Raw genomic sequence first — 13,899 nt, 5'->3', positions numbered from 1 at the left:
GTCACCTGTGCAGCTGCATTGGGTTGCAGTTAGTGTAGGCTTTAACTGCCCTTAAGGTTCAACACCAGGCTCAGAAGTGGGAGAGGTTGCAAACTTGCACTGAATTGCAGGAAGGTATATGTATTAGAGAACAGTGATAGGTGTGGTTGTGTTGGAGACAAACTATTGAGCCAGAATGGATTGCTTGGTTGTTCACACACCCTGGGGGTCAAGCCATGGCCCCTTAGGGGACCCTGGCCCTTATTTTAGAGACCGTTAATAGAGGATACCTTCATCATTGTAACACAAAAAGTTAACATGATGATTAGCCATATTCCAAAATACTAGCAACGATCTTTGTGCATGAACAATATGAAATTTGTACAATTGAATTTCTCTTAGAAGATTGTGATCTTAAGAGCTCAGAACCTTCCTGTTTTAACAGTCATTACTGCTGAGAAGCCACTTGGACTTTCTTACTGTTTTCAGGTACCACAGATATTATTTACTCCTGTTATCTGCTCCACAGAGTGAAGATGTGTGGCTGGAAGCAGCACGTCTACAGCCTGGTGATACGGCCAAGGCTGTGGTTGCCCAGGCTGTTCGTCACCTCCCACAGTCTGTCCGGATTTATATCAGAGCAGCAGAGTTAGAAACAGACATCCGAGCAAAGAAGCGTGTTCTTAGAAAAGGTGAGACCTTCTTTAAACAGTTAGTCTCATATTCAAGGAAAATTACTGTCCTTTAAAGAGTAAACTTTGGAGTCTCTAAAGGTAATTGTGTTATTTGGATCTTAGCATTTTTCTGCTTTCTGATTGTTTTAGTGCTTACTCTTAGTAAATAGCTCATCACTGTTAGGTTTTCCATTTAATGAGGAATTATTTTGCCTTGGCAATCTGTGAAACAAAAAATAAATACAAAATACCCCTTAATCTTTTACTGTACCCTTCTCCTTTGGCAGTAACAAGTGTCAAAGTGGATGAAAAGGGGGTGGAAGGTATTTCTACTCTGAATGAGATTTTTGTCCAGTGGCTAATGAGTGAACACATACCAATGGGAGTAATTGAATCATATCTTGACATGATGCCACAAGACTAAACAAAGTTACAGCTAAATGTAAAGGGGATAGACGGTTTTCCTCAGAGAAACAAAGGAATTGACAGTTTATCTTATTGTGTATCCAAAAACAAATGTAATGAGACATTTGGTCATCTTCTATTTAATAATGATTATGATAAGTATTTGCAGAGATATAATTTTCAGCTTATATGCAATAACTGCTTTAGAGAACTATGAAGTAGAGAAATTCTTTGAAGAACTTGATAGCCAAAGACATAGAAAAAATGATTGTCAGTATCATAAAAGGGCTATTGAGAGAACAATAACTACTGACTGCATTCCCATTTTCTCTGCTGTATAAAAATTTTACAAAAATAATCTTGTATGCCTACACATCGAGAACATTCTTTTTTTTCTGTTTTACAATGATTTTTAATTAGAAATTTGAAAATTTTCTTTTTTTTTCTTTTTTTTCTTTTTCTTTTTAGTTTGCAACACATGGTTCTACATAATTTTGAGTTCCAGATTTTCTTCCTTCCCTCCCCCCCTCCCTCCCCAAAATGGCATGGAATCCCATATAACTTCCATGTATAACTTTGCATTGAATTAATTTACACACTAGTCAAGTTGTGGAGAAGAATTATGACCAATGAAATGAATCATGAGAAAGAAGAAACAGAACCAAAAAAAAAAACCACAACCCAAAAACAAATACAAAAGAGAGGAAAAAAAAGGGGGAGAAAAAGGCAAGCATGAAGTGTGCCTCAATCTACATTCATACTTCATAGTTCTTTCTCTGGATGTAGATAGCATTCTCCATTGTGAGTCCTTTGGAGTTGTCTTTGCACATTGTGTTGCCGAGAAGAGCAAAGTCTGTCAGGGTTAGTCCTCAACAGAATCCGTATATGTCTGGTTGTGTATGATGTTCTCATAACTGCTCTGCTCACTCAGCATTATGTCGTGTAGGTTTTTCCAGGTTGTTATGAAGTCCGTATCATCCCCATTTCTTATACCACAGCTTGTTCAGCCATTCCCCAATTGATGGGCATCCCTTTGATTTCCAATTCTTAGCTACCACAAAAAGAGCCGCTATAAATATTTTTGTACATATGGGTCCCTTTCCCACTTGTGTGATCTCTTTGGGATACAACCCTAGAAGTGGCATTGCTGGGTCAAAGGGTATGAACATTTTTATAGACCTTTGGGCATAGTTCCAAACTGCTCTCCAAAATGGCTGGATCAGTTCATAACTCCACCAGCAATGTAACAATGTTCCAATTTTTCCACATCCTCTCCAGCATTTATCATCTTCCTGTTTTGTTATTTTAGCCAATCTGACAGGAGAACATCGAGAACATTCTTAATGAAGATATTAGAAGGGAACAGGCTGGGGGCAGCTAGGTGGCGCAGTGAGTAGAGCACCAGCCCTGAAGTCAGGAGGACCTGAGTTCAAATGTGTCCTCAGATTCTTGACACACTTACTTGCTGTGTGACCTTGGGCAAGTCACTTAACCTCAATTGCCCTGCCTTCCCCCCTGCAAAAAAAAATGCTATTTAAAAAAAAAAAGGCAACAGGCTGATTTATACACAGAAATGTTCCATAGTAGACCATACCTTATTATCATAAGATTGACCAGAGATATGGAGAATACAAGAAACCACTGTGCTTATTGTTTGTTGACCATAAAAAAGCATTTAATTCAGTAGAGCAAAATGCATCTTAAGGTCTTTCCTGCACAAGGTTATTGCTTATATCAGAAGTATACAGGATTACTCCAGAGAGGTCAGAAAGGATGAGGCTTGAGAAGTCTCAGGAGATCTGGCAATTGAGAGATCATTGCTAATTTTGGAGAAAGCAGTTTCAGTTTAACAATGAAGTCGGAAGATAGACTGTTTAGAAGAGAATGAGAGGAGAGGAACTAGAGGCACTAAGTGTTAGATGACTTTTTTGAGAAGTTTAGCAATAGGAGAGGAGAGATAGATACAGAACCATAGCTAATGGGAATTACAGGATCTAGTGAGGGTTTTTGAAGCATGGGGGAAATATTGGCATGTTTTGTAGAGCAGTGGTGTCAAACTCAAATAGAAATGTATCGTTATGGGCCATATATTGACTTAAAAAGCCATAAATTAACATTATATTGTATTTTTATTTGTTTTGTCAAATATTTCTCGATTTCTTCTTAATCTGTTTCAGGCGCATTGGCTCACTCCATGCAGCTGAGGGTGTTGAGTTTGATGCTTCTTGTAGACCACAGGATTGGGAGTAGGCAGGTTTCCTCAGGCCTCCCAGGACACTGCAACACTGTGGGATGTCATCAAAGAATGACCTTGAACATTCTAATCACCTGTCTCTCTCTCCTCATCCACTGATGTTCTTCTTGGTCATCCTTAATGTAGCCATGTTCCTGTCCCGTTATTCTTCTTGTCCCATGGATACTGAACCCCTCACTGCCAAAGAATAGCTCCCCCTCCCCAGCCCGACCTGTCTACTCCATCATTCCTATCTAACTGAACCCTGTCCCCACAATGTCCCACTCTAGCTCAGCCTACTCCTTCTACTATGCCTTCTGGAATACTCTTTCTGTAATTAAACAAGCTTCTTTTCATTTTCCTTGCGTCTTCAGGCACTCACTGAGACCTGTCTTGTTGTAAACAACAGTGCCCCTGGCTGCTCTTTTCGTTACTGGCTGTGCTTTTTCTCCTAACCCCCAACTCTGGTCCTAATAAGTGAGTCAGAATACTTCTTGCTATCCATTAGTACTTGTAGATACTCCCTTTACCCACTCATCAAGCTTTCCACCTTTGAGATTCACAGTATTGAAATTTATCATCCAGTTTACATTGCTGTTGGTCATTTCCCACATCCTCTCAGGACATTCTCCCTTCATCAGGGAGTTCAGTGCAAGACTCATGGTCTAAGGGTCTTCAGTGTAAATGCTAGTATTCCCTGAAGCACCTTAACTTCCCTGCTGTTCCTCAATTCTCCTCAGTTCATATGACCTATTCCCAGCTGGATGGAGAGATGACCATCTTTGATTGTTCCATTTTTTCCTTTACAGCCCGACCCTAGTGTTATTCTAGTCTCTTCACCCATCAGCACTTTTCAGGCTGTTCCCACTCTACCTATGCTCCATTCCATTTCCAGTCTTCACTCCCGCCCTCTGCTCTCAGACTCTTTGCCCTCCTGTCCTTCATTGCACTTCACCAAACTCCAGCTCTGGTTTATTTCTACTGTTCTTCTCCATTCCTCCTCTTCCTCTTATCGCTGCTGAATGAAGCTGGAGAATGTTATGAAACTAAGTCCACTACAAATTATGCTATTTAATCTCATCTGGGCCCTTTCTGCAACAGTGCTCTAAACCTTCTTTCCTCAAACTTCCTATGGCATCTCCTCTCCAGTCTTGAGCTGAGAATCTTGCCTTAAATGTCATTGAGAAAAATCGAGGCTATTTACTAGGAACTCTCTCTCCTCTCTTTTTCTTTCATATCCACCCAAAATTGTCTCCTCCTTCACTCCAGTCTTTGTTAAAGAGTGAACCTTCTGCTTGCCAAGGTCAACTCCCTTGCATGCACCCTTGATTTTATCCTCTTCCATTTGATTTTTTTAAAAATTCTTTGTTTATTAAAGAAGTTTAACCAATCCCTGAGAGTTGCCATCGTGAGGAGACTAAAAGTGCTCAGGAACCATGTTGGTCAATACTAAGTTAACCATGGAGAAGTGGGGTAACATCAGTTTAGAGTAAAAACCCTCTTAGGAAACATTGCAAGGATCACAGAAGCTATAAGCAGTCATTTCACAAAACAGCCCCAAACAGTTGATTTTTAGCACATGCCTGGCACATAGTAGGCACCTAACAAATGCTTGTTGATTAATTGTTTGAAAATGAACCTGTGGTGAGTTTGGCCAAAAGAAGCATCCCCAAAACATTTATATTTCATGCAAGAATTATAGCTGGTATTTATATAGAGCTTTAAGGTTTGCAAAACACTTTGCATGGATTATTTCGTTCACTCTTTACAATGAGCCTTTGAGGTAGGAAGACATAATCCATACTCCAAATCTCTTGCTGTTTTTCTAGTGATTTATTTATATCACAATGCTAGTGGTGCCACCACTGGGCCTAGTCCTTCAGTACATAATGGATTATGTGAAGAAATGGAAATGGATGGCTTCTCCAAAAATGAAATTTGGAACAGCAGATGAATTTGGCCACATAGTGTTCAGAAGACATCGAAGTTGGTGGCAACACATTCCGAAATCCAGGAACTTAGGGATTAATCATTAAGACATTTTAAAGAGGAAGATCACCTTTCTAGTCTTCTGACGTCTTAGTTTCCAAAACATATTCTTTAATTTAGTGACACTGGCTTCCTGGCTGTTCCACAAACAAAACATTCCATTTCTTGGTTCCTGTCTTTTTCTCTAGCTGCCTCCCAGGACTGGAATGCTTTCCCTCCTCTGCCCTGACTCTCTCCCATTCATTTTCACAGTGAATTTGTTGAAGGGCATGTAATATCTATTCACAGGAGAATTAGAGCAGTAAATTTCCTGAATGCATTTCATAAATTTTACATGTATAAGGTGACAGTATCTTTGAGGTATTGTTTGTATGATTACTTTTCAAGGTAATCAGAAAGCATATCTTGAATTTGTTTGTTAGCTTGGGATGCTGTGGACTGTGTAGCAAAAGCAAGGTAGATTTCTCTTCTATCATCCTCACTCTCTACTCTTTAAGCTCTCCCAATCTACTGATTTGCTTATCTTTTCTTTGGGGCCAGGCATGTTCATTATATTTTCATACCACTCATTTTTGATTGTTTTGTTTTTCTTTTCATTTACCTTGCTATCATTGTGCTTGGGTCTTGGTTCTGCTTATTATTGTATCAGTGAATATAAATCTTGTGATTCTCTGAATCCTTCATGTTACTATTGTATAGCAACATTCCATTATGTCAGGTCATAAATTTAGTACTTGAAGGGAACTTAGTGTTTATTCAGTCCAGTCTATTCATATTACTGATGAAGAAACTGAGATGCAAAGAGGTTAAGTTATTTGCCCAGGGTCATGCAGTAAATATCTGAGGTGGAATTTGCATTCAAGTCTTCCAGACAAGTCTAGTATCCTCTCCACTACTCCATTCATGTACCACAATTTGCTTAGCTGTGCTCTAATAAAAGGAAAGCCATCTTTTGAAATATCAGTATACTTCTGATACTGTTACATGACATGTGTGTCATAGAATACTGTGGTTTCTGAAGAATTGAAGTTGATTGTCATCCAAAAGGCAATGGAAGGGGTATGTCTCGGATGTGACCACGTTGCAGTATGTTATGAATTGGCAATTATGACGGAGAAATTGTTTAAAGGATGTCATCAAAGAAATATGTAAGTGAAAAAGAAGGGTAGCTGGCCATGGATAATCTGTATCTTCCATTAGTATCTTTGTTATGTCAAGATAATTTGAAGAAAGTTTCCCTTGATAAGCTCTGTTGGAGTACTAGAGTTCACATAAAAGTTTTCATCTATTTATTATTTTTCACCACCTGACTCTTAGCTTCATATACTGATATTTATCCATTTCATGCCAAAGTGCAATGAAAAATTGACATCCAGGGATGTTTAGCTGTAGCTATTTACAATCACCTCAATGTGGTTTCTGATAATTTTATGACCTATTCTGGTTGCCAGAAGGAATCTGTATCTCGTGTGATCTCTGGTCTCCTAAGTTCTTGTTGGCATCGTGCTTGTTTTTGTGTGTCTTTCTTTACTGAAGTCTGGTTTCATTACTGTAATCTCACTTATTCATTGGAGGATTCTGAGCCAGCATCTCTATATAGTGAGGCCACAAGCACTAGACTAGCATCTGTCTTGGGTTATAGAAATGGACTGCTTATCTTTGCAACCAGGAAAACAGTTTACTGATGAATAACATATCATGCTATTAGCAATTAGCATTATTCATTTAGAAAAGCTCTACTGATTCTCCTGCTGCACTGAATGTGATGAAGGGCAATTAACGTATGTGTGGATACTTTACTATTCACCGGAGAACTAAAGCAGCAAATTTCCTGAATACATTTTTGATTAGTTTTACATATGTAGGGTGCAGAGTCTCTGTGGCATTGTTAGCATAATTATATTTCAAGGTCATCAGAAGGCATGTCTTGAATAACTGTTGGTTAGCTTGGGATGCTCTGAACGGTGCAACAAAAGCAAGTCTGTTGACAGCATGTTTTCTCTAAGGAAGAGAGAGAATGCTTGGACAACATTAAGCTGAAAACCCCTTGGTGAAATTGAAAGAATATTGAGTTACCAAAATGATACTTAGATTTCAGCTGCTTGGATCTTAATGTTAGTATTGGCCCAACACATACCTTTTTTTTCTTTTTAGTGTTTCAGAAACCAGCATTCTTCTGATGTTTCGAGGGGTGACTCAATGATAAATTGCTTTTGAGAAAGCTAGGTTATCCAGTAAACTGTCTGTGAACACTTAAAGTTGCATTTTGGGGATCTGACTTAGGAATTGCAGCAGTGGCTACTATTCATAAGAATCTGTAGATGCATGCAAATGTTAAACTGTGTCAGTCAAGATTAATATGTCTGTTGTATATATGACATGACTTCTTTGTGATGCTGATTCAGTTCAAGAAACATTTAAGCACCTTCCACACGCATGATACTCTTCTAAGTACTTTGAGACAATGACAGACATGAAATATTTCCGGTCCTTAAGCAGCTTCCATTCTCCTGAGTAGATGCAACATGTGCATAAAAGATTTTAAAGATGAACTTAACAAACATGAACATTTAAATATATGATGGCAAATTAAAAAGAGAAATTGTGTATTTTAATAGGTGTATTTTAAGTTTTTACAAGTTAATAACAAAACTGTCCTGCTTGTCTGTGTCCCTTTCTGAATTTCTACTTTCTTTTGTATTTTTAAATGTTTCATTGATGCTCTTATTCTTTTTGGCATCATTATTATTATCTATCCACTGCCCCAACCCTAAATAGACATCCTTAATCCTGTTATAAATAAGGGTAAGTCAAGTAAAACATATCAGTGTATGAAAATGTGTCTCCTCCTGTACCTTTAATCTTATCAACTCTCATGCATTGAACTTTTCAGGAGGAAGACGGTGGGTTTAAAACTTAGTGGGTAGGATCAGGAAAGGCCTTACAGATGAGGTAGCATCAGAGCCCTGCTTTGAAGGAAACTGGGTTACATATACTAAAGTGGAGTTGGGGGGGAAGTACATCTAGGCTTGAAGGATCACTTCTGCAATAACACAGTATTGTGTACAGGATAACAGCTGGGAAGCCACTTTGAAATGGAAAGTTATCAAGGGGAATACTACGAAATAGAACTGAAAAGATAGGTGAGAGTCATATCATGGAGAGATTTAAATGCCAAGCGTAGGATTTTGTATTTTATCATAGAGGCAGTAGGAAGCTGTTGAAGATATTTGTGGGAAATGAGATGATGTGAACTGTATTTTAAGAATTTCAATTTGGCCATTTCATGGAGAGTGTATTGAAAAGGGGAGAGACTTGAGAGAGGGAGACCAATTAGGAACCTATTGTAGTAGTTTTAGTGGGAGATGATGAGGACCTGAACTAGGACTGTGACTCTGAGACAAGAGAGGAGAACAAAGATGTGAGAGAGGTTGTGGAAGTAGAATTAAAAAGGTTTGGCTGTTGATTGTATGTATGGAGGTAAGAGAGAAGAGTCAAGGATGATCCCAAGTCTCAGGATTTGTGAAGGCTTATGGTCTCTTCTGGAACAGGCCTCTGTTGTCCCAGGAGACTAGAAGCCAATGCCTGAGCTGGCTTAGAGTTCTTTCAATAAATGCATGTTTTGTGTCATGTGCATAGAAGTAGGAAAGGCACAGAGGTGGATACAAAGAACTTTATCCTTGAAGCCTGACCCTTACCCGAATCATATTTTCTAGACCATTATGGTACTATGTGTTGCTTTACCACCTTAATCTTGGGTGCCATGTTATTTTGGGTCTTTGATTACAGGTATGGATATATTAATATTAGTAATAGCTTATATTTACATGATATTTTAAGGTTTGCAGAGTGCCTTGCATATTTTATTTTATTTGATCCTGCCCTATGAGGTAGGCATTATTATATTCATTACCATTTTGCATATGAGGAAACTGAGGTTGAGAGGTTAAGTGATTTGCCTATCATATAGCTAGTGTTTGAGGTAGATTTGAACCCAGGTCTTCCTGACTCTAAGGCCAACACTTTATCCACTGAGCTATGTTGCCTTTGATTGAATAGGAAAGATAAAAGGCTTTGTACACTTAATGAGTGCTTATAGAATTGTTAGGCTGTGTTTGGAGTCTAGACTTCTGACTAGTATTATTTTTCACTAAATTTACTAGCTGTATTGCTTTGGGGAACATTACTTCCTTTCTCTGGACCTCTTTTTTTTCCTTTTCTTCTGTAAAATGAAGGATTGTAGCTAGATGGTCTCTAAGCTCCTTCCTAGCTTTGAGTCTGCTAATAAGTTACTTCATCATTTACTGGGGTCATAAGTTCCTTAAATATTCCTTAAATAGATACTTCTCAGATAGAGGCGTAGGGCAGTATATTTATATATTCACTATAAAAAAAGTCTGTTGCACACTTTGTTCAGAACAGATGTGTTCAGTGGAATGATTTGCTTTGCTATAGCAAGTATGTAAACAACATCTTCAGTAGTGAGCAGGCAGTGGTGTTTGATTTATGCCAAATGGTCTCTAGCTTTGTTATTTAAAAGATATATTAAAATTAAAATAGACTGTATAGCCTTGATTGATTTGAGCAAGGTTGAAAACTGAAGAGAATGCCTGTGAGAGCTTCAACAAATTCAGATGGTGAATTTGTTTCTTTGTGCTCCAGAGTAATTTTAATTGAAACTATTTGAATAAGAATGGCTTAATGCATAGCTTATGATACATCCTTGCAGCTTTGGCAGGCATAGAATTTCTGATTTTTTTTCCTAGTGTATCATTTTGTTTCACTTTACAAAAAATCCTCCACGAAAACAAACCCTAAAAGGAAGGGGGACTCTTCTCTTCCTTTGGGGATGGCTGGTTTCTGTTATTTTAAATGGGTAAATATGTAACTTTGTTATTTGACTGTGGTCTTAGACAAGGTGCTACTTTATCATATTGGCAGTAGCATTCATAGTTCACGTAAATCTCCTCTCTGTACCCCTTTTTCCATGACTCAGTTTCTCTTTTTATCTCTTGTAGCTCTTGAACATGTCCCAAACTCTGTTCGCTTGTGGAAGGCAGCTGTGGAGTTGGAAGAGCCAGAAGATGCTAGAATAATGCTAAGCCGAGCTGTGGAATGCTGCCCCACTAGTGTGGAGGTAAGTCATTGAAGTTATTTTCGGCTAACTATTTCAGATTTGGACTGTGCATCAGACACAGGTTGGAAGTTTGGAATCTTGGAAATACGTTTTGCACTAAACTGGGTAGTGTGCCAATGTGGAGTTTTTTGCTTACCTGATGAGCAAAAATGGTCACTTTGTATCTTGTGACCCTTGAAGTGGGCATTACCTTTAAATTGCACTTCTATTTATATTCAGTATTTTGTTCATCCCTGTAGGGCTAGTAGTTGGGAGGAGAAAAGTGGCAAGATGGGAATAATAGGATACGTCTGCCCAGTCCAGCACAGAGTCATCTGTGTTCTAAAAGCTCTCGAGTCTCTAGGTTTTTAAAACTTTTTTGCCTTTCGTTGTTTAATGCAGTGAATCTTAGTCTTGTGGAGGCTGAGGGTGGTGTATCTCTTAGCTTGATCATTTTGATTTGTACTGGATTATTGCTGATGGAGTGTCTGCAGTAAGTTTAGCATTAATGTGGTTAGATCAGGAGAAAATGGGTAATGTGGGGAGGAGAGGAAAAGGGGAGGAACCAGGCTGTCTAAGGAAGGGTAAACCAGCCTAGGTCAGAAATGGAGCAGGTTTAGGCTCTTGTGCTAATCCATAGTGGGATCTAGTCCGTGAGTAGGCATTGCATTTTCAGCCTTGGTGAGATGTAGAGACTCTGGCTTTTTTATTTTTTTTTGAGGACTTTTTTTTTTTTTAAGGAATGGATTTAATAATAATACCACAGAATCATTGACTTGATTTAGTTTAGTTATTGGAAAAATTGGCCTGGAATTCTATTTGAGTTTTTAAAATACTTACTGAAAAACTCATGAATAAGTTAGTAGGCAACTTAAGAGAAGTTTTCATTTAGTGACAATTGCTGTAAGAAAAATCAAGCAATTCATTTTTAAAATCAAGAGGTTGTTTGAGTTTTCATATACAGCTAGTTGTGTTTAAAGACAAAATTGCTTAAGCGATAGTAGCATTACCTATGTCCTTTTTGGTGGTGCACATTCATATTTATTCACCATCTAGGTTGACACTGCTGCCTTGAGCACTGTCTCCTTTGGCATAGTAATCTATCTCACTATCTGGGCTGTCTTTCTATACAGCTTTGGCTTGCTTTGGCAAGGCTGGAGACCTATGAGAATGCCCGAAAGGTCTTAAACAAAGCACGTGAGAACATTCCCACAGATCGGCACATCTGGATTACTGCAGCGAAACTAGAGGAAGCCAATGGAAATACTCAGATGGTGGAGAAGATCATTGACAGAGCCATCACATCACTCAGAGCAAATGGTGTAGAAATCAACAGAGAGCAATGGATCCAGGTAATGACCCATATCTAATTCATCTTAACTGACTACAATATAGAATCAGGTATTTTTAAATGTTTTAGAAACTATAATAAATATTGGAAACATCAATATTGGAATCTTATGTAAAATGAGTAATTAGCATTTATATACTTTTAGCAGCAGTGAAGCACAGCTGCATAGCATAAATATACCAGATATAATTATATATTTGCCGTATGCTGTAACACCTAGCTTTTCATTATTTCACAATAACCACTTTGCTCAAGCTTTTTGAGTATAGATTTCTGAAGAATTTACATTGTATGTTTATGAGGCTGGTTACAGTTTGCCAGTGGAAATGAAAAATGGCATCTGTGATTAAGAGGTGGATGATTCTAGAAAAAAATGTGCTGTAATACAGAAGCTCCCATATTGGAAAAATTTTTGTCGTCCTTAGGAGAATCTTTGACCTGGAGAGAGCACCTTGCTCAAAGTTAGGCTCTGCAGTATTTACCCTTAACATTATATCTCTGTACTTAGGATGCTGAAGAATGTGATAAAGCTGGGAGTGTGGCCACCTGCCAGGCTGTTATGCGTGCAGTCATTGGAATTGGGATTGAGGAAGAAGATAGAAAACATACCTGGATGGAGGATGCAGATAGTGTGAGTCTGGTATATATATAATTCTGTGTGTGCGCGTTGGTGGGATGTGTGTGACAGTTCACTTCAATAAGTTTTAATTATTAAGTACTCACTATATTCTAGGTATTAGCATAATGAACAAACAAACATGAAACAAAATGAAACAGTCCCAACCCTCTGGCTAGTCCAGCCACCTCACGTTCTAGTGGGGGAAAACAATATGAATACAAATAACTAAGTGCAAAGCATATACAAAGCAGAGGGACTACTAAAATTGGAGGTGATCAAAAAAGGCCTTGGCCTTTTCTGTAATACTGGAACAGAGCTTTGCAGGAAACTAGACAGACTAGTCACATAATACCTGAGCAGTTTTCACCCCTTCTCTCCATTATTTCTGAGGGCATATTAAGTTTTGTTGGGTAGGTGATTCTTGGTTTTAATCCTAGCTCCATTGACCTGAATATCATATTCCAAGCCCTTCGGTCCCTTAATGTAGAAGCTGCTAGATCTTGTGTTAACCTGATTGTGTTTCCATAATACTCAAATTATTTCTTTCTGGCTGCTTGCAGTATTTTCTCCTTGATATGGGAGCTTTGGAATTTGGCAACAATATTCCTAGGAGTTTTCTTTTTGGGATCTTTTTGAGGAGGTGATCGGTGGATTCTTTCAATTTCTATTTTACCCTCTGGCTCTAGAATATCAGGGCAGTTGTCCTTGGTAATTTCTTGAAAGATGATATCTAGGCTCTTTTTTTGATCATGGCTTTCAGGTAGTCCAATAATTTTTAAATTATCTCTCCTGGATCTATTTTCCAGGTCAGTGGTTTTTCCAATGAGATATTTCACATTGTCTTCCACTTTTTCATTCCTTTGGTTCTGTTTGATAATATCTTGTTTTCTCATAAAGTCACTAGCTTCCACTTGCTCCAGTCTAATTTTTAAGGTGGCATTTTCTTCAGTGGTCTTTTGGACCTCCTTTTCCATTTGGGTAATTCTGCCTTTCAAGGCATTCTTCTCCTCATTGGCTTTTTGGAGCTCTTTTGCCATTTGAGTTAGTCTATTTTTTTTTTAAAATTTTATTTAATTTATTTAAAATATTTAGTTTTCAGCATTGATTTTCACAAGAGTTTGAATTACAAATTTTCCCCCCATTTCTACCCTCCCCCCCACTCCAAGATGGCATATATTCTGGTTGCCCTGTTCCTGAGTCAGCCCTCCCTTCTGTCACCCCACTCCCCTCCCAGAGTTAGTCTATTTTTTAAGGTGTTGTTTTCTTCAGTATTTTTTTCAGTATTTTTTTGGTTCTCCTTTAGCAAGTCATTGACTTTTTTTCATGGTTTTCTCGCATCATTCTCATTTCTCTTCCCAATTTTTCCTCTACTTCTCTAACTTGCTTCTCCAAATCCTTTTTGAGCTCTTCCATGGCCTGAGACCAGTTCATGTTTTTCTTGGAGGCTTTTGATGTAGGCTCTTTGACTTTGTTGACTTCTTCTGGCTGTATGTTTTGGTCTTCTTTGTCACCAAAGAAAGATTCCAAAGTCTG

General features: G+C 38.3%; 1 protein-coding gene across 1 annotated transcript in view; it reads left to right on the top strand.

The window, feature by feature from the left end:
* Nucleotides 1-13,899, top strand: part of PRPF6 (pre-mRNA processing factor 6) — an 80,674-nt gene that overhangs the window by 20,619 nt on the left and 46,156 nt on the right. The window contains exons 9-12 of the mRNA XM_036751183.1: nt 509-671; nt 10,299-10,417; nt 11,530-11,748; nt 12,256-12,378. Coding sequence (XP_036607078.1) covers nt 509-671; nt 10,299-10,417; nt 11,530-11,748; nt 12,256-12,378 — 624 coding nt within the window. The remainder of the gene's footprint in view (nt 1-508; nt 672-10,298; nt 10,418-11,529; nt 11,749-12,255; nt 12,379-13,899) is intronic.

The sequence above is a fragment of the Trichosurus vulpecula genome, chromosome 3 (assembly GCF_011100635.1).
Source record: "Trichosurus vulpecula isolate mTriVul1 chromosome 3, mTriVul1.pri, whole genome shotgun sequence".
Classification (NCBI taxonomy): domain Eukaryota; kingdom Metazoa; phylum Chordata; class Mammalia; order Diprotodontia; family Phalangeridae; genus Trichosurus; species Trichosurus vulpecula.
This window is presented reverse-complemented; position numbering and strand designations above follow the sequence as displayed.